The sequence below is a fragment of the Pungitius pungitius genome, chromosome 3 (genome assembly GCF_949316345.1).
Source record: "Pungitius pungitius chromosome 3, fPunPun2.1, whole genome shotgun sequence".
Lineage (NCBI taxonomy): Eukaryota > Metazoa > Chordata > Actinopteri > Perciformes > Gasterosteidae > Pungitius > Pungitius pungitius.
The window spans coordinates 15530895-15555607 of NC_084902.1; the positions used below are offsets into that span (position 1 = coordinate 15530895).

The 24713-nt window shown below is 45.5% G+C and overlaps 1 protein-coding gene across 1 annotated transcript in view; it reads right to left on the minus strand.

Annotated features, from left to right (window-relative positions):
- cdon (cell adhesion associated, oncogene regulated) overlaps window positions 1-17031 on the minus strand; it is a 30340-nt gene extending 13309 nt beyond the window's left edge. The window contains exons 1-7 of the mRNA XM_037472162.2: window positions 16523-17031; window positions 4539-4677; window positions 2894-3172; window positions 2245-2391; window positions 1784-1927; window positions 1393-1683; window positions 1043-1312 (exon numbers count right to left, since the gene is read on the minus strand). Of these exons, the coding sequence (XP_037328059.2) occupies window positions 1043-1312; window positions 1393-1683; window positions 1784-1927; window positions 2245-2391; window positions 2894-3172; window positions 4539-4611 (1204 nt within the window). The 5' untranslated portion in view covers window positions 4612-4677; window positions 16523-17031. The remainder of the gene's footprint in view (window positions 1-1042; window positions 1313-1392; window positions 1684-1783; window positions 1928-2244; window positions 2392-2893; window positions 3173-4538; window positions 4678-16522) is intronic.
- Window positions 17032-24713: the final 7682 nt, after the last annotated feature.

Here is a 24713-nt window from a genome sequence, read left to right on the forward strand (position 1 = left end):
ATGTGCCACTGCTGGCCGTATGGGGCTTATCAGTTTTCATATTTTGTATATATATCTGCAGCCAAATATATTAAATCTCATTTTTCTTCATGTACTCTGGATGGGATCACATGTTTTGCGGTCAATCCACACGATCCACAGTGGGGCCCTGGCATAGAGTGAGTGGCTGAGGAGGGAGAAGAAGGGAGACTTGAGGGAGTGTGGTGGAGGGGGAGGGGGGGTGTTGTGATGTGTTAATAAATAAAAGGCAGTTGTGTATGATGTTGACAGCTGGGTGGTCTGGTCCTCGTCATAACCCTCCACGGCTACTCCTTACATTCCAGTGTCCGGGGGCTTATCCCCGGCGGCGTGCACAAAGCTCACTCTCACGCTCAAGCTCAGTTCAAGGCTCGGGAGGAGGGCGGCCTTGGCTAAGCCTCTTCTACCGGCCCTCAGAAACACACACGCACACTCACACTAACACTTACACTAAAAAAGTGCGGGCCCGCTGCAGATACTGTATGTGCAGGCACACAGAGATCCCGCTTTGTGCAATGCCTTAACCCTTTGCAAACAACTATGCAATTAATTGCCGGTTCTTGACAGGGGCAATGAGGAACTGAATTCGGTTTAGGGTAAGGTTGGGAGGGTTACGTTGAATTAGTTTTATTTAATCATGAATAATGCAGTTTATCAAACAAAAAAGCCAAACAATCTTAAGTTGCTGAAAAATGAATGTGAGGCCCTGGATTTCTGCATTTGTAATGATTGTAATTTGCATACATTTGGGTTCCTGTCAGATGAAACAGATTATTACAATATATCCCCTTTGGCTTTGACATTTTAAAGACAAACTGATTAATTGGTTAATAAAAATAACACATTTTTGACCGATTAATTAAAAGAAAATAACTTCCCCTAAAAACTGGCACATCTTTAACATTTTGTTTTGAAATCACTGTCACTCTGCAGGGAAAAAGATGTGTTCGTCATTAATAAACCCGAGTCGAGACAGCTCCAAACTAAAGCCAAGAAGCATTAGTTTAAAATGGTTGATACATACATGATTGAGTCGTCAGGATTCCACCTGACTGAGCAGAGCCGATCCCGTTGTCCAACAGACACTGAAACAAGCCCTCGTCCTGTGGCGTCACATCTGAAATAACGAGTGAGGATCCAGAGATCTGGAAGTGGCGCGATGGGGTGATGGGGTTGGCGTTGAACAGCCAGGTGATGTTTGCGGAAGGGTTTCCTGTTGCCACGCAGCTAAATCGAGTGGTGGAGCCACGAGAGACAAACTGGTCGGCCAGGCCCTGCGCGACGGACAGGGGTTCTGCGGAGGAGAGGAAGACTTCACCAATGTGTGCTGAAAACAACCCTCCCTCCCCCAACACATTCTTGTGTTTTCCTTACCGAGAACATTAACAGTATAGTTAGCGCTGGTCATGGTCCCGTGCTCCGCCTCGGCAGCACAGGCGTAACTCCCTGCATCGCTCCTCGTCACCGCCACAAAGGCCAGGTTGTTGTGCCGCGTTTGGGGAGAAGGCCCCGGTGTGACCTCCTCACCGTTCTTAAACCATTTGGCTGCCGGCGGGGGGCTACCGGACACGATGCACTCCAACGTCAGTGGCTGTGACTGCTGCACTGAAACCGTTTTCGGGGCAGTGGGGTAAACTATCCTCACTGAGGGGGAGGAGTCCGAATCTAAAACAAACAAATGAACCACATTAGCCGACCATAAGGGAACACGCAGCTGTGTGTCGGGACAACTTCTGAATGGTAGACGAAATGTTGTCAGGCTTACGTTTTACTGACAGCTTGGTGCCATGGGACTGCATGACAGTTTCCCGAGTAACAGGGTTGAATGCACCACATTTATACATGCCCTGGTGCTGGTCTGAAACGGAGATAATCTGGAGGTTTCCAGACGGAAGCACTAAATAGTCATCTAAAAGGAGAAGGGGAGAACAGCGTAAGTGAACACAATATTCTGCAACATCTACAAATAAAAAGTCAGTGTGCACTTGATCATGTGCCAGTGAAGGGTACATATGATTTGAAAAGTGGTACGAATAGTAAAGTACATTGAAAATTCTATAATATGATGTATAGTTCAAAACAACGTCCATATTTCTAAATTCTGCTAAAACGAAACCTGTGATAAATCCTAAAACATCACATGGCTGCTTAAGATTAATCCTGCTCTGTGGTTCTCAACGTTTCTAAACGCAACCAGGAATGACTTAAAAACAGAGCGAAACCAACCTGTTGACACTTCTATCCGCTCCCCTCGTACCCGTAGTCTGGGAAGGGCCGGAGGGACGCTGTGCGGCAGAGGACACTCTATAAGAACAGAGCTGCCTTCCTGCACGGACAACGACCGTCGTCGTCCGTCCTCGTATTCGGATATTTCTGCAGTGACAGAAGAGAGAGAAGACAAGAAGAGGAAGCCTTGAGTTAAAGTGCACATTGGACATTCAACATGGGCAGAGTACGGGTCAAGAGCCAAGGCGAACAGCGCTGCTTGAGCAGAGCAGTTTGTGTTGGATCGCTTGGTTTGTTTATTGTTGCAGGAGGCGATTCTATTCATGTTTGATACAGTTCCAGATCAGGGTCAACTCCTCAGTGAAGCGTCCGACAGCAAGCGGCATCACAGCAGGAGTATAACACGCTACACAGGAAAGCCTAAGGCTCATTAAGGATACCGGTGGAGAGGTATTTGGAAGGATGCCTGAGTAAGAACTCCCACAGCTTCCTTCCCCTCCGCCACTCAGCAGCAGGCAGCCGAGGACGGGCATTCAACACTCACAAGATGGCCTTCCTTTTTCTCAAGGCAACGTCCTATCCCCCCCCCCTCCCACTGCTTTGAAGTAAGTAGAAGTATGCACAGAAGGGTAATCCTCCGTATCCGTACCTGCTATGGCCACACGAGCGTGGCGGCTGGCGATGGCCGGCCCATGGTCTAAGCGTGCCACACACTGATAGACGCCCACGTGGCCGGGCTGAAGGGAGGGGATGGTGAGGGAGCCCTCGTGGATCTCCACGCCAGGCAGCGTGTCCTGGCCCACGGGACGGCCTCCGAAGCGCCAGGAAACTGCCGCTGATGGTGGACTCGCTAAGCAGAGCAGACGAGCCACGGAGCCTCGACTCTGAACCAAGGAGGCCGGCTCAGAGCGGAAAGAGGGATATTGAGCTGGTGGGAGACAGAACTTTCAATCAGCCATTTTTCATAGCAGACACTTTTCCCCCCCATCAAGAACAATGCGACGGAGGTGCTCTAAAAAAAACTTTACATTCTCTGGTGCATAGTGCTATTAGGAATATCATTTTTAATGGTTTGTGATTAAATTTCTTCAAATGATCTTTCAATTTTATCCTGATTGGTGAAGCAATTTGTATTTTACAACATATGCAGCAATTCCTGTGATGTTTAATTATGATGAATATTGTTAACTCATTGCATTGATGGTCTGCATGCACAGGATGAGTCAGGGGTACGCACGATACAAACAGCCACAGTTGTTCCAACAGCGATTGGAAAACTGCCCTGATGCAACACAGTCGGTGAAATTGCTAGTCTTTTGTCTATTGTTTCTTTGTCAGGTCTAACGAATAGGCACAAGTTAGGAATAATTCTTTTTATTTTGATCATAATACGAAAAAAATATTTATCGAGATATTGTAATCCACAATTACGTCATTTAAATTGATAACAACTAGCAAATACATACTCAAATTCAAAAAGGATATATACATAAATAATATTTTTAAGGAAATGATTAGAAGATCACATGTATGTTTTTATCATTTTCCACCATCTATTAAATGAGAGAATACACCATCGCCATTGTTTTTGAAATACCCCTCCTTGTCAAGTTCTCTACACAGACATTATGGAAAATAGGCATATATCATATATAAACTATACATTTATTTATTGAATTACCAGAAAATATTATTTGAGATAATAAGTTACCTAAATAGTGAGAAAATTCAGGCAATTTCGCTCAGCTCTACGCACAAGTATCGATGAATTTCTACATTCTTGTTGCAATTCTTTGCGTGGAAACAATAACTGTTTACATGCCTCATGAAATACAATCACATGTGGCTTTATGAATCTTGCAAAAAGAATGTGTTTGCATATTGTCTTACTTAGTGTGATTCTTCACAGAGTTTATGCCTCCAGTCCAATATGTTGTAAACAAAGCATGGATAACAATGATCCCTTTAAAAGCTGCAATAATTTCTTTTTATGCCACATGCGTGCAGGAAACTCCACATCAATTTGAACACATCCAGCAGACAGAGTCATGTTTATGACCACTTCATGAATGCAAGTCTAATATTTACCCTCCCTTATGCTGAAAAAAACTGCCTTGTTGTTGCTAAAAAGTGATTAAAGCACGAATAAAAGCTGCTAAGACAGAGTTGGTGCCCTTTGTTTGGTCATCACCATTAGGGACACCTTACATATAGATAATGGTTTGTGGAGTAAGCAGGGCGGGATCAGACCGCTCCTATTCATTTGTCAAGCCAAAAGAAGCACCACAACTTACATGAGCAGCCGATGAGCACAGACTGGCTGAGACACAGCACAGTGGACAGGAGGACCCTTAGGCCACTGTCCATGTTGCACTTTGACCCCTGCCAGCAGCCGTGTTGCCCAACGTGAACACTCTGGTCTGTTTGGCAAACCTGCAACACACAGAAAAGAGGAGCAAACCATCAAACCACAGCTCTGTATGGAAACGTGACAGCATCCGCATGGACAAAAGAAAAGGTGAGACAGAAAAAAGCAACATAACAAGCTGTAGGAGGATATCAGACATGGATCTGAGCAGGTGGGGGGGGGGTTATCCAAATGAATCCCGTACGACAATCCTTCTAATCTTCACGACACATCCGCTTTACGCACTCCTTGATCTCCACCTCCCACCTTCTCCACTGACCCCTGTTCTCGCCCACATCAGTGTCTCCACAGAGCCTGGAATGTCCAGTCTCTTTGCCCCCCCCCCCACCCCGCCCCTCACCCCCACTGGGTCACTGAGATCTCCTGCTAATGGAGTGGCCGTGGAGAGACTCACAATATCACTCTCTTGTCACACTGTGTTGCTTCCTCATAGGTTCACTGTAGCCTGAAGTGCAGGCCCAGACACACTGGAGGGCACGTAATTAGGAGCATTCCTCTATGCTTTTCAACCCGACCCCCTCCGACTGCAGCAACTCCTTTCCCGAAGAGTAATCCGGGCAAGCTTTGATCCCAGGTTCCTGGTTGGTTACCAGAGTTTGAGCCTGAGGATGGAGGAACAATGGCTGTCCAGCTGTGATATTCACACTGGCGCTTCGGTGGCTCGCGGGCGCTAGCGAAAGGGCCGACCTGGGCTGACGGGGTGGGTCAAATTAAAGGATGATGACTGGGTGGGATCGGTGAGGCCGAGCAGGTTTCTAACCTTTATTGTGTAACTTAAACACTGTTTCATCTGCTCGACGCTCAAGCAGGTGAATATGTTTAGCCTCCTGTCGAGGCTCAGGAACAACAGTATAAACAAACTTCAATCTCCATTAATCAATAGATTAACTTTCTGTGAAGAAATGGGGGGAAATTGTCCATCACAGTTTCTCAGATTTAAATTAAATTTTCAAATTGCAGCAAATCTTCATCAATCTAGAATTTTCTACAGATTGTTCCTCGATGATCTCTCTTTAGAGGAGGAAAGAAGGGGCAGGAAATAATAAACTCTCCCAGCTCCTGGCTCACGCCCCCTTCTCACATTGAGGTCAAAGGTCATAGTGCAAAGAGAGAGGGTGGACCAGCGGGTGTCAGGCGGCCCTGGACCGGCCTCCCGAGGTCACCAGCTCTTTCTGTTTCACTCGCACACATTTCACTGTTTTTACACGCTTTACCAAACAGGCAAAACAAAACGGGGGGTTGAGTGTAAACATAAAAAAAACAATCACACCGTCTCATTCATTTCAGCTTTATTCTGACTAAAAGAGTTCAATATTTCGTAATTCAAAATGAAAAGAATAAAACAGCGATCCGTACGCTGTGCATTTCAGGCTCCAGTTTGATATGTGCATGCTCATTTGAGCGGATCAAACCCACATCTTGCAGGCTAGCGTTTCTCCATACCACAAGTCGCAACAGGCCCTTCACACTGCCTCATGTCATCAGTGAAAACCATCTTTCTCCCTCTGCTAGAATAATGATATACAATTACAATAACAACAGTGCTAAATAAAATGCAGCACAGGGACACTGTATGAAGGGAAACCAGAGGTGACTCTGTAACTCCCTCTTTGTGTCATCCACCTTTCAATCTCTTCTTACTCTAACCAGTCACTTCCTCCCCGTGGGCAGAGCAGGGTGCTGCTCACTGGGTGCCCCTTGTGTAAACACACAGACAGCTGCCGATCTGACGCACCCATCTGGCTCACCGGGGCATCATTGCCGCTTCTTGCGGATTTGGTTTTCCACTAACTTCCGCCCCCATCCAGCTGCCAACGTTGGAGACATCGATACAGACATTGTGTGGATATCTTGTGTCCCTCATCACAGCCGTATGGATGCCGGCAGCACCTTATAAATGAAAGGGTAAATCCCGCTTTTTCTTGAGCAGACGCCCAGAGAAAAGCTGGAGCGGCGCTTTGACAGACGGGAAGTCTCCGTCAAATGAAGTCTAATCGGCCTGAAAGCTGTGTCCTCTCGTCCTTTGTTGATCTGCGGCCAGCCCACGCCCTCAGTGCTACGCTCCCCTTCGTGAAACTCCAGACTACACTGCTTAAGTGAGAAAAAGAAAATGTGTGCAGGCCAGATTTCCTCCTCTCCTAAATCTGATCTTTCCCTCCTGTTTTTGCACTTATGTTGTGGATGCATGGCCCTTCCAAAAGTGGGATTGAAAGCTAAACATTTAAGGAGACATCCACCATTTAATACTCTAGTCTGTTTAAAGCCGATATACAGACAGGGGGACAGTGTGGGAGAAAAAAAATGAAGTTAGTGTCAGCCGGTTCAAGTAGAAAAGTTCCTATTTATTTTGTGTGTGGGGGTTGACCCATGTCTGTTTGGGAAATGTTTAACTGACACCTGGCTTAAGTGTGTGAAGGCAAAGAAAAACTACGGCAATCTTCTGGGGCAGCTTCTGTCCCTCTTTTAGTCTTTCAAACCAAGCTCTTAATATGTTGTAGTTCAGCCTTCCACCAGGATCCACAGTAAAGATGCACTGGTGAGTGGCAGGACTTTTACTTCTGCACCATGGGAGTAATACAAAACGTAGACACCATAAATCCCCTGGTAGGACAAGAGGGATTCCTGTTGATCATAATAGAGAAAATAAAAACACACTGACAGGCTGCCCTCAGGGAAGGGAAAGGAGTCTGAGATCCGGGGGGGGGGCGGGGGGTTAGCACCTGCACTTCTTTTTGGCCTCCTCTCTGCAGGAACTACTTAAGCCCCGTCTGCCCGCATGTAGGGCCAGCCCATATCCCTGTCATATTGGGTAAACAGGGACAAAAGCAACGCAACGGAGCATCAAAGACCTGGAGGGAAGAACAGGTCCCAACTGGTGCTGCTGACTGAGACGGGAGCCTGGCCTCTCCGCTTCACATCCCAGCTGAATAAAAGTAACCGGCACACATCGTCAAGCAGCTCCAACGCTGATTGGGTGCCAATCGTTGTGTTGCTCCAGAGAGAGCGGGCGTCCGCTCAATATAATGGTAGGGGAAACATTGCATATATATCCAATACATCTTGAAAAAAAAAAGAAGTTCAGGATGAGGGAGCAGTGATGTGTGAAGAGAGACGGTCTAATCTGACCTGTGCGCTAAAGCTGATTCACATGCTATACCCCCCGACCTGTCTGCACTCCCCCCCCCATCTCACGGACAGAAGATCTGCAGCACACACATTCTTCAGCTCCACAGAGAGAGATGGACATACAGAATGATACACACACACACTCACAGACAAGAGGCATGAATTCAAAACAAGATGATAGGAAATGGGGAGGGCTTTGGGGGGCATACGAGAGAAAATGGAGAGAAAAGCTCTCCGGGAGAGGGGTAAAAGGAGACGGGGGTAAAAGGAGGTGAAACATTCTCCGGGAGGTGAAAAGTTGCCATGCCCAGACTCATTTCTCCTCCCTCTTTCTTTGGCTCGGAGATAGACGTACAAATAATGGCTGAGCTCGCATCCACGTCTGCCAAAACTGATTGATGATTTAGCCCAACTACATTCAGCTCAGGCTAAAAACTCAGGAATAAGTCGCCCGAGAGAAGGGACTCTATGGGACCATTATGGGCTTCTTCTGTGCGTCTGGTGCGCCCACTGAGGCAGCCCGGGGCCACAGAGGAAACTAATGAGTGGAAACACTGGGCCTCTGGTATGGCCTAACTCTGATTAAAGACTGGGACGTTATTAAAAGTGGGACCAACTAAGAGAAGGAGAGTGAGCTAAAAATGAATAGAGAGACAGGATTTGGAATCAAATAAGGGAATAAGGAGGGGAGAGAACAGGGTCCTTTTCGTTTCAATGACATTCGACAGCTTTAGACTGCCATTGTGTGACCCTGACTCGCTGCAGAAAGTTAATGCAAAGCCTCGCAATAAATCATCTAAACTGCGCACGACTGCAGAAAACAAATGAGATGCATCTTCAAGGACAGTGTGCTTTTCAGACACTGCCGCCTTGTTGTGCGTGTCTAGGGGAGGATAGAGCACCAGCGGTCCTGGGAGGAGCAGGGTAACACCGGGGTCAAGCGGGTCCCAGAAACCCGCAGACGCCACGGCCCTGGCAACACGGCCGTGGTGTGGGATCAGAAGAGAAGGAGGAATAAAAGGAGAGGCCCCCGGGGATCAGACAGTCACATCTCACAATGCCCTGTTTACCAAGGACACACACACCCACCCCTTCCCGTCACCACCCGCCCCCCAACTGCCCCCCCTCTCCCAACATCTCCGTTCACCAAAGCCCGACCCTTCCAAAGTGCCAGGGCCGGGACCTGGGAGACGCGCTAATTCTGCCCCGAGGCTTGTTGGCCGAGGACACAAACAGAGGGCTGACAGAGGGGGGGCGGGGGGGGGGGGGGGGGGTAGAGAGTCTGAGACACAGGGGGGGGAAAGGTGGGGGTGAGGGGGGGGGGGGGGGGGGGACTGAATGGTACAGTATGTAAAACCCATCTTAATTGGAGATTGTTCTGCGTTGCCTTGTTTTTCCCTGGGAATCCGTGAGGGGGAGGAAGAGGAGGGTGGAGAGGTACGGCTGTTTCCCAAGGTCCTGAACAGCGGGATTAACCACGGGGGCGAAACTCAATAGTGGCCTCGGACACTGGAAACAGATCCCCGGGTATCGCCAGCATACAAGGCCACCTCGAGACCCTTTTGCAAAGCGCATGTAACTAACAACCCTTCCCCATTGTCGGAGCTCCCTGGGCCCTTCCGGCTGATTTCACAGGCCTTTCAGCACACGGGGGGTACGTCCGCTCAGACGAAAAAAGGTAATTCTGATGGAAAGGAGGAATGCACAAGGAGGCCGTCTTGCCCGCAGGCAACGCTGATCTCCAACATGTGCCAGGAGACGGATTCATCACGCCAGGCGAGAGGGGAGCTGGGATTGTGCACCAAAGGAGAGGAGGCAACAGATTCACATTCCTCAATATCAGCCTTGATTAGAGAGATGATGGGAAAAGAGGTTAACGCAGGGGAGGGGAATGATCGATTGCCAGAAGCCTAGAGAATGTCCATGAGTCAAGACACTATCTGTATTTTTAAAAAGGGCAGTTGTGTGGGCTGTGAACTATAGTCATGCACTGATCTGATCCAGCTGCCCCCACCCTTCCTCCCCTCAGTTTCTCGTCCCGCTCCACCTCTCCTGGGATCCATCACTGCCCGAGTCTCTACGGCAACAAGCGCGCGAGACAACAGTTTCTGCTCAGTCTCCTCCTGATAGGTCCCTGGCTGGGGCCCAAAAGTACTTTCAAACTAAAACATATTTTAAATAATATAATTTCAAACATCTGCTACAAAAACAATATGACAGCGGGGCAAATAGATACTAACAAAAGCTTTTGCAGAGTCAGTATTAAAAACAAACCGGGACAAAAACTCAACTGGGCCGCTTTCGGGGTGGATGCCTCGTCTTTGTTTGTCACTTGAGAGGCGTGAGAAAGAAAGTACACGCAGAGTATTTTCATTTCTCAGAATGATAAATTGAGTCTGCAAATATAATGTAGAAATGGCTCCATATTCACAAGGGGAGGATTTATATGGGCTGAGAGCATTGCCTGAACTCCACAGCCAGCCGCTAGTACAAAAACAAACACATGTAAAAAGGTTAAAATATAATTAGTCTTCTTCACCCAATCCACAAATCTCTTGCAAAAATCCAAACAAACAAACTAGCTGCTTTGTAAGAACAAGTTTGCGGATCCAAAGATAAATATGCAGTCCCAAACAGAACGTGTAAATGATTTATTTGGTTTGTCGAAATGTTTATCCGTCTCGCCTTGTAACACTCGACGCTTGTTGTGCAGCAATGGAGTGATCACAAAACAAACTTGGTGGTGATACGTCAACACACTCGAAACGTCTATGTTTCCACTTCTGGCTCTCAGTCAAACTGTTAAAACCTCTGCAACGTATTTAGGGTCCGGGCTGCTCATTACTGCAGGTTTGAAGGTGAGATGGGCTTTTGGCAGATGACGCAGCCCACTGATGACGCCAAGAGAAACCTCATGACAACAGCAAAACACAGCGATAATGCAGAAACCATGGCGTGTGCTAACTTAGTGCCTTCTCTGTGCCGGTCTGTGTGGGTTTGCGTTCAAAGAGCACCACTGAAGGGATCACAGTTCTTTGTTTAATAATGAAAGTCAAGTCAACCCAGAGATGTGTGTTTACTCATGGCAAGGCAGAGGTGCACAGTATCCTGAGTATCTGCTGCAATCCAACCCAGGACAATGCAGGAGGCCCGGTCCAACCACACCTTTGATTCTTCCTCCACTCACACGGGATACCTTTTATAAATAAGGGGTTCCATTGCTCCCTGAGGGGGCCACATCTTGGAGCAGGAAAGGCCCAAAATGGCACCCACAACCACATGCGCAGATGCAGGCAGCAGACTGCCTAACACTCTGATCTGGGAGGAAAACAGCCCTTTAAACAAGTAGCCCGTTTGTCAGTTGGAGGGGAGTGCCAGTCTCTAGGTTTTGCCTTAATATAGTCCTGAGGATTTTTTCAACGGCACACACATTCTGCTCCGCAGAAAACACATGTCAGATGTGACTTATTGGTTCAACATTTGAAATAGAAAGCTGCGGTTGCTCACAAATTCAAGAAGAAAAGACTCTTGGGGGCCCAGCGCTGAGGCGACGGACTAAGTTGGGCATATCTAGTCGGGTAAGTTTCAGGAAGGGAAGAATAAATGGATCTTGCAAACAGGAAGACGCTGAGGATGCAAAAAAAATCCCCTTCAATGTTCTGAAATACTTGTGAGAGCTGTCAGCAAGGGTCCAGTTCAGAAGTGCACTCAATGAAATCATCCCTAGGGCTGAGGAATCATTGCGGACGCTACACGAGACGAGGCTGCAAAACAATGACTCTCATCGTGCATTCGCTCGACGATAATGGAAAAATAGATGTGCGTTTTTGGTGAGAGGGGAGTATTGTTGAAAATGCCACGTTGAACTGACCTGGAGAACTTTTTTTTTTCTCTCTCATATACTTAAGAGATGTGCTTGTGTGCACTAACCAAAAAGGCGTCTTCAGAAAGTTAACTTTAAAAAAGGCTAAGAGAGAAATGCAGCGGGCGCTTTCAACGGCTCGGGACCAAGTATTTTGCAGTTAGTTGGTGTCTTTTATATAGTCTCTATCAAAGCGTATCCTTCAGGTGTCACTCACACCACGTTTGCCCATCTGATCAGGAGTTATTTTTGAAGCGTTTCTTTCTCTGTGTGCTCTTGGTTTACATTCTTATGCTGTGAATACAGACATAAATAAATATATGTAGATATAGATAAATATACGCTTAGTTAAGATATACATTTCTATTATATTATCAGAAAAACATAGCATCTGCAGAGATGAAGCAGACCTCCTCGCCTATCTCCAGCCAGTACGGCTTCCTCCCGCTGCAAGTCGGTGGCTGGCTGCAACATCTGTTTCTGCTGCTTCAAAAAATGTTTGTTTGTCTTAACAATTACGGCCCGATGTTTTTCATTTCATTTCTCAAATCTCTCGAAAGTCATTATCCGGGTTCAGGTCCTTCAAGAACAGGATTTTCTGAAACTCAATATGACCATCTGCTGAAAGCTGGCGTATACATCGCCCTACAGTCAGCTCACCTTTGACATTTCAGAGGAGTTGTACCGGAGGAAGCTTGCGGCCTATCTGGAACCTGCTGGAGCAACATGCTTGCATAGTAAATGGAGTCAACGGCAGCTGTTTGGATCATCTGTCAGAATAAGGGGGACCGGTGTAAAATGGGGATGGATCTCAATGAGAGACATACGAGTCGTGTGGTTGAAATAATGACAGTGTGAGCTTGGAGCAGATAAGAAGTGCTACTACCGACAGCTTCACCTAAACAAGGGTGACACCCTCAGCTACTGCGTTTGCCTTTCGCAACGTCGTCCGCAGAGCTTCAATTTATCCAATTCCACTCACAGCTTGTCCCCCGAATAAATTTAGGGAGGGTGAATGGAAGCTTCCTTTTTGTTAGCACTGCAGCTGCAGGGTGCACTCACCAACCCGGCAAAACTTAAACTCTTTCTCTGACCTGCCCATCTCTCACGTCGACCCCCTGCCTACGGCTGCTGGGTGTTGTCAATCAGCACCCACTGGCTCCTTGAACATGGGGGCCCTTTGGCACGTTGCCCAATCCTCCCCTCTGTCCATCTGACGGGGCCTGAGCTGCGGGTCTGTCCGTCTCGATATGGGGAAGCGAAGCACTCGGGAGTAAAGGCCAGCATTAGAAAAAGGGGGAAAGACTGCAGTATGACTCAATCTGTGAGCAATGAGGGCATGAGTAAGGAGTAAGGAGTAAGGAATAAGGAATAAGGAGTTCAATGTGTCAAGAGTTCCAAAGGGGGCAGGTTTGAGTATGGAACTCAAAGTTTAACCACAGAACAATCCACTAAATTATGTTATATTATACAAAGGAATTGACAATAGTTTGACATTGGAGAATTAGAAAATGTGTAAGACTCAATTAAAGCTGTCAAAATATTTTGACGATGATGAAACATAGGGTGGCTGCTCAAAGTTTTATGACTCTCGAAACATATCACTGAGCCAAATGTTGATCCCTTGGAGGAATAATATGACAGATCACTGCGTGAAGCAAATAAATGACCAAACGACATGTGATTTAGGCTTCAGGGCCGGGACTGAGGTTTGCTGTCTGGCCTCAATTCTTTATGGCCTACAAGAAAGAAAAAAAAAAGAATATGGGAGGTGCCCAAAATAAACTTTAGCCTTCCAATTAGACACACCCTCTCCCACCCCACTGACCTCCAATAGACATTCATCTACTTAACCAGCACTGGCATATCTTAAAGGGCTGAATATATGGATGCATCTAACCTCTATTTCATCTGTCGACTAGTTCTTGGGTTATCCAGTTTGTTTGCTCTATTAACTCTGAAAAATGATCAAAGGTCGATTCATTCAATTGATTAACTAGTTGCATCAATATTAACAAAAGGTGTCTTCATTTTAATGCCAGAACTAAAAGACTTTTACTCATATAAAGCCTCACTTCCTGGTTTTACTGTAATGACACCTGATCGTTACCGTGGAAACGCAAGTGTTACCTCAACTGCTACTATTCCACTGTTGGAGCACATGTGGTTGGGTGATTATAATACTGCATCAGAAAAATCAAAAGAGCCATTATGAGAGCAGCGGCTGGCATCATTACACATGCTGCTTACATTCAAATTGCCCACTTAACATAGTTCTTCTCTACAGCAACATGTGTTTATCATTAGCGAGCACCCTAATGGCTCAAGCATTATTCGGGCTGGCTAAATGGCGTAGTTGCGCTTTGTTTGGTTCTATTCTGACTGATGAAGGCCAGGCCACTAATGGTTTATTAATTTCCCTACGAGTCACAAAAAAAAAAGACTGAAAATAAAAACATTTGCCGAATCTCTGTCATTGTCTGATTTAATCGTGTTAGGTAAAATCCCTAACCCACATAGTACAAACCTAAACCCTTTACTAGGTTGGATTTGTGGGTTTATTTTGCTGTATGTTCTATAAAGAAATATTTTATGTTAAAAAAAAAAAAAGATTTCCCCATGGACCAGAAAACAAAACAGCCAGCGCAGTAGTAAAGGTTGAGAACTATTAAATGGAAAGTGGTTGATTATTAATTTAATTAAGTTAGACTGAAGCCGGATCAAGTAAAAAATAATAAAAATAAAAACTTTCTGGAAAAATCCTGGAGCAGTCTCTGTATGAAGACTCAATATTAAAACGCGAGGGGGGGGCTTTCTCCCTTAGAGTGAACGCGCCTAAACACAAAGAGCAAATCTCTTGCTGCCCATGTCAAAAGCTCACCCAATATCGAGGAGCACTAAAAGGATTTGAAAGGCATCGGAAGTGTCTTCTTGTCCCCCACAAACGCAACAATGCAGGGGCAACTGTTTGAACTTGAAAAGTGTTTTATCGGAGTGCAGTCATGCGTGTTCCACTGACTGGATGTCATGCGTTGGAGAGGGATTCCAGACTTTGTTCTCGATAACTTTTAAGTATTCCGTTTTCTAAGACTCACCCCTATGTAACAAAAGTCCCTGTGAAGCTCTGACGATAGGGGTGAACAGCAGACGGAGGAAATTACTGAAGAGGAATATGTGAAGAACCACGACATTACTATCACTTCCATTCTGGCATCCTTTTTATTTCAGATCAAAAGTCACCTCTTGGAAATTATTGACGGTAAATATTAAACAATTCTACACGTATGGCTTCCTCTGTCTGCATGTATAGGGTACGACGTACAGTACCAATCAAAAGCTTGGACCATTTCTCATTGAACTGAATGAGAAAATGTGTCCAAACTTGACGGGTGCCGTACTAACAAAAAAAAATTTTTTTATGGAAAATATGATGAATGTAATAACTTTTAACTCAATCCTAAAAACTACCAAGTAGTGAGTTGTCATCGTCAAAGTTCCTGAGGTGCAGCGGTGCAGATCACAACACAGCAAGTCGAATAAGCTTGCATGTGCACACGCACACACACACACATTCAGTGTCGAGCTGTTACTAAGGGCATTTTTGACACATTGATAATTTCTGTTCTTTAATTCCCGGAATAGAGCGAGCCACTGGAGAAAAGTGTGAAATTCAGCCAAATAAGAACAAAACCTAAAGCGGATTCATGATCTTGATCAGACTACATTCACACATCTGCATCGTTACAGTGGTTTAGAAGATTAACCTTTCCCTCCAGTGTTTAATCATTTGCAGAACTAATCCCAAAGGAAACTGTCTCGCCCAAATCTGTAAACAATGACACCGTCAGGCAAGCCGGCAGGTAGAGTTGCTTTTGCAACGCTATGCACAGTAATTTGATAACATACCAGAATTAGAGCAGTGCCAACACGGATTTACTAAACCAACATTAACGACACCCTTAGCGGATTTATCTAAAACAATAAAACCTCTCGGCCTTTGATTGGAGGAATCATCAGATATTAGCCACTGTTTTTGCACAGCGACTGTGACTGTGCCAGAAGCAAAACCATAATAAAAGCATAACTTTAGTACAAACAATGCTTTACACATCTCCAGTCCATTTCCACCATGTACGACTGTGTGATGCCTATGTGTCAAAGGAGGGACAGATTTGCCAGTTTCTGACAAAGCTCTTTTCATCACTCAAAGTAGAAATGCAGCCGCAGGCCATCTGTTTTCAACTGGTACGGTTCAGTCAAGTGTTCCTGCCTTCTGGAGCTGTTTGCCAAACAAATATTTACGGCCTTTCTTTCACTCCATTCGGCTCAGAGACAACGCGGTGCACGGAGAGGTGTGTGAAAATGCATGAAAGAATGCGGGAAATTTGCAGGATATTATTGATAATCTGAATGTTTTGGGGGTGAGTTTTTGAAAGCAGGGTTTTTACACAAAACCTGCTCTCTTGTCTGTCTGTGGATTAAAGTAATGAATAAAAATGTCAACTAAAAATCATTTTCAAACACTTCAATCTAGTTCCCAAACAACCAAAAGGACGTTATGGCGTAATATAGTAATCATTCGTAGCAGAGGCGGTGTTGTGTGTATGAAACCGTAGATGTCGTCCATGACGTGGACACTTCATTCATGAACACAATATTAATATCGGAAACACGGGCGCCCTCGTTTGCCACACGGCCCGAGCGTGTAGCCCGTTTCCTCTCCACCTCCAACACAAAACACCGTTAAAGAAAGTTAAGAAAACACGCTGTTGTTTACAAAGTCTGCTTCTTCACCGAAGCCTTCACCCCAAAAAACCCGCTCCCCCCCGCCCCCCCCACCGTCCGCCTCCCCTCGTCCTTACCTCTATCGCGGAGGGGCGAAAGCTGCGAGCGGTCAGTTGAATCAGCAGCAGAACGCATTCTTCTGGAGACAAATCCGTACGGGGCCCTCCATTAGACACGGGCTCAAAGTGCGAGACGACGGGAGGAACATGAAAACAGACGGAGGTCACCGGGGGGGGGGGGGGAAGAGAGTTTTCAGACCCGCGCAGCAGCGCAGGATTCGGGGCCAAGGTGCGACAACTCCCGCTGGTGGAAGCACGAGCGGAAGTAGTGGAGAGGGGTTTTTTGTTGTTTTTTTGTTGAAGTTTAGAGTCCGCGTGTTGGGCTAAAAGCGTTACGTGTCCCGGGCTTTGTAAAGTCACACTCTCGCCGCCTGCCTGAGCCCGTCGTTGTAACTTCTCCCGCAGCCCCGCGCGCGTCTCTGCCGCTGCCTCCTCCGCGCACGCATCTTTGAAGCCAGTGTCGAGTTGCTCAGCAAATCATGGCAGCGGCGAGGCTGGTCATCAAACCAGGAATGTCCCAGCCCCGCAGCTCAATGCGGCTCCCGGGAAGGGGAGGGAGAGAGGCGGGGGTAGGGGAGGGGGGGGGGGGGGTACCCATATAGACTGTGCATTAGCAAGTTTTACAATCTAACGAGGAAAAAAAAAAAAACGTCCTCCTTCCTCCTACCTGAGTGACTTATTGCTATCATATAAAGGTCAGCACACACACACACCTGACCGATTATTTTTTCAATGTGTTTTCACTTTGCTCACATCACAAGGGAGGATATAAAAAGGGACTTATCAGTTCCTAGAAATACTTCCACATACTTTTTTTGTCTTCTTTTCAATTTGAGTATAGAATTATCGATTGGCTGAAAGGTTCACGTACCGCTGTGGATTATCAAATTGAGATCTTTAAACATCATTAAAAAGTGACATTTTAGTTAATCCATAAATATTCTTTAATCAGATCAACAGTTGTCACTTATACTGGTTTGCTGGTATGGAATAAAATAACCATGTGGTAACCAATAAACTGTTCCCAGGCAGGCAGGTGATCGTCATAAGAAAAAAAACTGCCCTTGAAAACGTCATCATGTTTCCCAGAAACTTAATCCTCAGATTGAGATTAGTTTGAAGTGAACACAAAGAATATCGGCTTCACCAAAAAGGGGAAGGATCTTATTAAGTACTTACAAGAATGCAGCTGAACTTTTCCTTTTTTTCGTCAACAAGAAGTGTCCGCACCATATTAATAATAATATTGCTTGTAAGGCTTCATTCACTTTGTGTTTGGGACTGTGATCGCTCCATCGAATACACAAACAGCCACAAAGCCAGACAGGCAGTTTAATTTAATTAATTTAATTTTCTGTGGAATACACTGTGCCTTGTCGCTCAAACCAGCACTCACAGGGCCCATTGAAACGAATTAAAGTAATGTGGGGGGGGTTTAAAGAGCTAATGGCTACAGGTCATTTCTGGCAAACAGACCTGTTGGTTGGATGGGCTGAACGTTGGTTGGCTGCAGCTTTTTCCTAATTCACAGCGAGGCGGGGGGGGGTGGTGAGGGGGCTGGGAGTTTGAAACAGTCATCTGTTGTGCGTATGGGCACGAGTAAACAGCGTGATCATCTTTTGAGGCGGTAATTATGTGCTCCAGTGTTGGCAGGGCGGGCGGTGGGCCCACCCTGCTTCTGACAGCAGGTGCAGCTCACCATTTGACAGCCGACTCCTAATGGAAGGTGTGATCCAATCCCCCCAAGGCCGGCTCGAACCCATGCGCGCCTTCAGGCTGACAGGACCAAAACCAACAAACCAGAAAACCTCTGACACAGGAGGAGAGGGAAAACAAGATGGAGGAGGTGGTGGAGACGGGTTTCAATAATCAGCACCATACAGTATGAAATCAAAATGCTTTAACATTTATATTGCTATTCTTTATATTTCTTGGTCCAACAGTAATGGATAAATGATTGATGGATGATTTTGGTTGAAAACTCCATTCACGTGTCATTAGACAGTACAGCACACATTTTTCCATCATCAAGTGATTCATTTTCTTCAACCCCTTGATAGCAAAATTGTCCCCCTTCCTCCCCATCTCTCTCCCTGGGCCCTCTTTCTCCCTACAGGTTCAGGAGCTTGTTGGAGATGGCGACGGAGGCTCTGGGTTCGGGGGGGGGGGGGCTGGTGAGTGGGGTGATTGGACACAGTCGCATGTGAAATGCCAGAGAGCGGCGAGTCCACAGGGAGCAAGTTCTACCCACAAAGGGCCAGGGAGGGTCTCGGTGGGGGCTTGAGGGGCGACCGAGGAGAGAGAGGCCACGCTGGGAACCAAAGCTGACAGCACAGACACTTCTCATCCACTGGGGGTTTGGCTGTCTCTGGCCCCCTGGGGCACAAGCTCACTGGAGGAGCTGCCAGCCGAATCCACACACTGTGGATCCACGGGCAGCTTCAGCGAGCTGCTCACCGGGCGCCGAAGCAACACTGAGCAAACAAAGCGCTGGTGACCTCTGGCCCACATTGAACTGATATGAAGGCTTGGTCATACCAGTATTTAAATCAAATATCAATAGACTACGTCACATTTAGCACAAGATGGCTTGATGGTCGTGCAGAGGCTGGAAAGCAGAAGCAGTTGAAACTTTATACATTCAAACACAGACGTTCTTCATTCAACGCCGTGTTTAAGACGTGAAAGAGGGGAGGAGGCAGGAGACCTGCTAACAAGGGCTTTGTCTAAACCCGCAGGCTGGGGTTGTTTGGTGTTAGTACCCACAGCTTGCTGTCCTTTGGTCCGAGGCTAAAATGCCTCTGACCACTGTCAACAGAGTGTTTACGACCTGCAAAGCCACCCTCGGTTGTGTTGACTCTGTCAGCAGGGGCCTGAGGGACGCCCTACTCCCGGTGCTATTAAAAGACACTTTCAGATAACACGGATACCATCCCTTTGTTTGTCAGTATTTGTGATTTCATCAGCAGGACAAAATACCCAAGCTTAATTGTTGTTGTTGTAACATCTGTCAAATTGAGAGGGTAAAATGCCACAAACAAGCATTTCTAGCCCATGTGTTTCTTGAATTTTTAGGCACTTAGTAGCACAGCTAAAAACAATGTTTGCTTTTTTATTGTCGAGCCAAGGAAGGACATATATTTGTGATTTTTCATATGTTTTACAAGACAAGGGAAACTGTGTGAGAGAAGGTTTGCATTATTTTAGACTATTGGATATCTCACAACCAGGTGTGCGCAGTGAGTGCAGGTGTGTGGGTAGTGCCTTTCAGTGTGTCTGGACTGCGTTTGTGTGCGTATTCGTGGATGTGAATAAAGAAAGAGAGGAAGAGAAATGCGCATGCCTCTCCATCTGGTTTCCGCATCACTGTGCTGAGATCCCATTATCCATCGTAGGCTCTCTGGGAATTTCATCAGTCTGTAACATCTCACTTATTCACACGTCTCCTTGGGCTTTACTATGTAGAACAATCCCACCTGACACTGCGGTGACCCTGTACATCCTCTGGCCATCTTTAAACCTTCCTTCGGTCTACTTTGGTCATAAACTGTCTGGACCATAAACACCCACTGTTTTGCCGATGTTATCCACAGCTTAACAGTATACACTCACCGGCCACTTGTAGGTACACCTTGCTAATAAAAGGTTGCACCCCCTTTGGCCTTCATAACTGCTTTAGTTCTTGGTGGCATTTTCATCCATACAACTGCCGATCACATGGTTACTTTCTCTTTTTTGTACCATTCTCTGTAAACCCCAGACAGGGTTGTGAGGGAAAATCCCAGATCAGCATTTTCTGACATACTCAGTCCAGTCGGTGTGTTGAACTTCAGCAAGGTGTCTTCACCACGCGTACATGCCTAAATGAATTGAGTTGCGGCCACGTTCGGTTCATCAGCTTGCATTAACAAGCAATTAAACATGTGTACCCAATAAAGTGGCCGATGAGTGTATATAATAATAGAAAAAATAGCGAACTCAGCTCTGATGCAATAATGCTAAAAAAAAATGTGTTCATAACTTTGTAACACTAAACCTCTCTTGTAATAAAAGTATGCAATTTATGTGTCACGTGATAACTTTTAATAACATGACACTTATCCATGAATCTGGAAAACAGCGTTCAGAGAACAGATTTATTGAGGAATTTGGCTCATTTACAGGATTTTATTAAGTTCCACTTCATGCTTCATGCATGGTCAATGATATTGTGATGAATATTTGCACAAAGTATTTTACAGAGGAAGAACGATTCCAACCATCTGGGGGACAACAATTTCTTTACAATCCCACTACCTATGTACAAAAAACATTTTACAGACGAAACTGTAATTCAAACCCCTTCCTCTTGAGTAATGTAACAAAAGCTTAACCAACCCATTTTGTAACAGTACTCATAACATAAAGCAATGGAAGCTGTTCTGCCACTCTTTGGTATATCATTTCCACAAAGCCCAGATTTATAAATTGTACAGATGTGTTCTTCCGGTCTCATGCCCATCAGCCAAGTCAGCACTGATGTGGAGCTGTCATGATATAGCATTCAGGAGTTGATTGTAGTGGGTATCCCGGGAATAGTGCAGGAAGAGGCCGAAGTGAAATATCATTCCTATTAAACGCGGATGTTTCCTGTGGTCCCGAGGGTTCGTGACAACCTTGTGATTTATGGTGCAGCACTGGAGGGGAATATCAGAAGCTGCCCCAAAGGCGCACACAAACATGTGTATACCAGACTCACGCGTAACTGATAGTATTGGTTTACACCAAGGGAGCTTTGGAATGAATGTTTTGGTTTGTTGGAGTAAATCAAATGAATAATTATCACAAATGCATCTTTATTTCCTCTTTATTTGCCTGTGTCTGGGAATCCAGGGGTTATATGTGTAGAAATGGGCCGCTTGTTGCAGTTAACTGGCTTTTCCAGCTCGTTCTGAATGGCATGAAGTGATGTAGAAAATGAACCAGATGAAGAGGATTAGAACCTGAAACGGCCTGTGCTTATCAACTCCCGCAGCACTGAAGTGTAGCCATGGAAACAGGAAGCTTCCAAGATGGCCACCAGCTTGTGAATGGGCGCATTCCTCAACGGCAGGGTGTCTGCTGGAGGGAGGAGGGGCTAGCATGTGTGTTTACTCCGAAAAGGGACTATATAAATAGTAACTGCTGCTGTTTTAAGGACTTCCTGTCACGAGGTATTCCATAAAACAGTAGTTAAATAAACAATCAGTTTCCCATTGGGGCGGCCTTGTCTATACTGAAGTGAGGTCTGCGGCGGGTTCAATCCAGGACCCCGGTGTGTGGATTTTAAAGTCCCAGACCGGAGTCATGGAGCCGTTACAGGTCACCACACTCTCTTTCACTCGCACCCCGTCTGGTCATATAACCTCAACACACACAGACTCAGTCTGAATTTCACATTCAGTATGTTTTTTCCTCTGACAAGTACCGTCTCTACTGACTTTTCAATGAGTTCTCTTCATTGTTTTGTTAAGCAAATTGTGCATGTGGAGGTCTTCTTCTGACCATTATAGTGTAAAGATTAAGGGCGCTATTATAATCTGACTTCATTCAGAGAGTTACAGTTAGAGAAATATAAAAGTTGAATGAAACATTTGCATGTTGATGCAGTTACGTTTTTTTAGAGGTTGTACCCCAAAGCATTTGATTTGAAATATAACAATTACTATTAGGTCATAAATAGTTAATTTTTTTTACTATTTACAACGACTGCAAGCTCTTTTAAACTAAAAGGAAGCTCATGCTCAATTTTGAGCATGCTCGTTAATTACTTTAACGAGAAATAAATCAGATTTGTTACAACATACTCATATACCAATTAAGTATATTGAAAGTTTTTGTTCACTCGCATTGGTTTCTCTTTTTCATATCGTCTATAAAAAGACCATCTCTTAAAACACTTTCAGTGCAAATAGAGGAATACAAAACGTCATTCTTATATATCTTATATCTAGTCTATAAAGTTAATGAAAAGAGAAGACAAGGCCCCGGCAAACAGACCAGATATTCTTTGCCAAAAAATAATAACTTTGTCTAACTTATACTAGCTTCAAAAGATTGAAACGCATAGTTTACACACAACATGGAATCTGGATTTAGTCCCCTATCATTTATACATTTTGCATTGAATTCTCTTTTGGAAGGAATTTCTTTATTTCTAAAATGAAGAGGGGGCACAGTCGCAGCCATTATTATGAATCATGAACACTAAAACTATTTAGTTCGTAAAAACATTTGGACCCAATCCATAGTATATAACAACATTAAGTCGGCCATAATGGACGTAAACAGAAGGGAATCTTGGTACCCTCCCCTACACACTAACAAAAAACATGTACAAATAATATTTCAATTCACAAAAATACAAATATCTAACAGCTGGCATTGTGAGACACCATCCATCATGCAGGCTGTTTTAGACATGGCCATGAAGCTGTCAGCATACATTCCTGACCACAGCTTTTGCAAAGCATATTTGTCAACCTTTAGGGAAGCGCATGCCCAAAATGTTTGGATGTTTAAACATATCTCATTTTGGCCTTTGGCCGTCGTCGGCCTCCCGCGCAGGGACTGTAATGACCCACAAACAGTGCGCTTTGGTATCATCATTGTGCAATGATCTTCCGGAGGAGCATGCTTGTTTGTTTTCAAAAGGGAGGATGCAGATATCTGAGAATGGAGGCCAAGGAAAGGATGTAAAGGTGCGATTGAGCATGTGCTGCCCTCTGCTTTTTATTTCTTTTGGCCTGACTCTCCCGATATAGACAGCGCCCTCATCTTGGGATGAGTAGCACTTTTGTTTGTGCTTTGCACAGGTCAACCACACCATCCAGCGAGATAGCGTCTATCCCTCTTCCGCTATTTCGGATGTGGAGCCTCAGTCACAGCCCCCAGGAGGAGCCAGGCGCACAATCACTGTAGAATATCACCAGATAGTCACCGTGGAGCCGCAGGAAAATGTACCGAAAGTAAACATAGTGTATTGATTTATGTTTTGTCTCTCAAACTACAGAGACAACGCTGACCACTATCTTTGTTGAGTTCAGTCAAACTCCAGAGGAGTGACTTCCCTTGTAACAGGATAGGCTGTTGGTAAAGTATGTGAAGCGAAGACACTGATGTCTTCATGACGTTTCTCTTCCTCCTGCCCCGTAACGCTGTCTCACCTAGCTTCGTCCGTATCCTTTTTTTCTCCCCCTCATGCCAAAGAGACAAGCTAAATCCGTGGACAATCTGCTCCATCCCGCAGGCTGCACTCCCCTTTCTGTTCCATAAATCGCAGCTCTCATGGGGACAGCTGGAAAGACAGTACAAGTGGGAGCCAGATAAAGCTGTTAAAAAAGGCTTCTGCTTCAAATTAGGCTTTGCTTGACTAAAGTCCCTTCGATCCCTGAATCCCATTTTCCACCAGCAGATACGCTTTTGCGCCCACTTCAGGCATATTTGTTTTGCAACATTTGCGTAAAAAGCATGGCGAGCTATGTACAAACATGCAGATCCATGATGGAACGAGAAAAGGAGGTCCATCCAATCGCGCGTCTAAATGCTCGCAATGTGCGGAGAAAAGGCGCCGATCACCGGTTTCACAGCGAGCGTTTTCTGCGCGTTGGCTATGGCACTGATGACGCTAATGTCATGTACTTACATTTGAAAACGTAAGTAAGTACAGGCCGTGAGTGTGTTGACGCTTTATATGCTGCTCTTAAATTGAGTGGTCTTTTAAATTCAGTGAACAAAAACTAAAACTAAAAAGTTATGATCGGTTCTGAGGATCCTATAGGTTTGTTGAGATCATTAATGTTCTGGCTCTAAAATATCTGCGAAACGTACCTATACAGGATACACTGTATCATGATCAAGACAGAGATCATGAAAAGGAAGACGGAGAGAAAAAAGAGGACATATTTGCAAGGGAAGCCTTTGGCTCTTAGGGAGGATTGATGGCCCAACAGGAAACACACTAGTTTGACATCTGTGATTCTGGACTGTTTGAGGTCAGGGAGGTTAGGGGGAATCAGGCTGATTTAGGTACAGTGACATACCAGCCTTAAAATGGCTGCTTTGGTAATGACGGGTTGCCCTTTGGGTGCTTATGGGGGATTCAACTCAGAAGGTCAGGGCAGCGTGGCTAACACGACCCTTACTTCCCCCATTTCAGCTGTCATAACAAGCTACACATGACGCCAGTGGT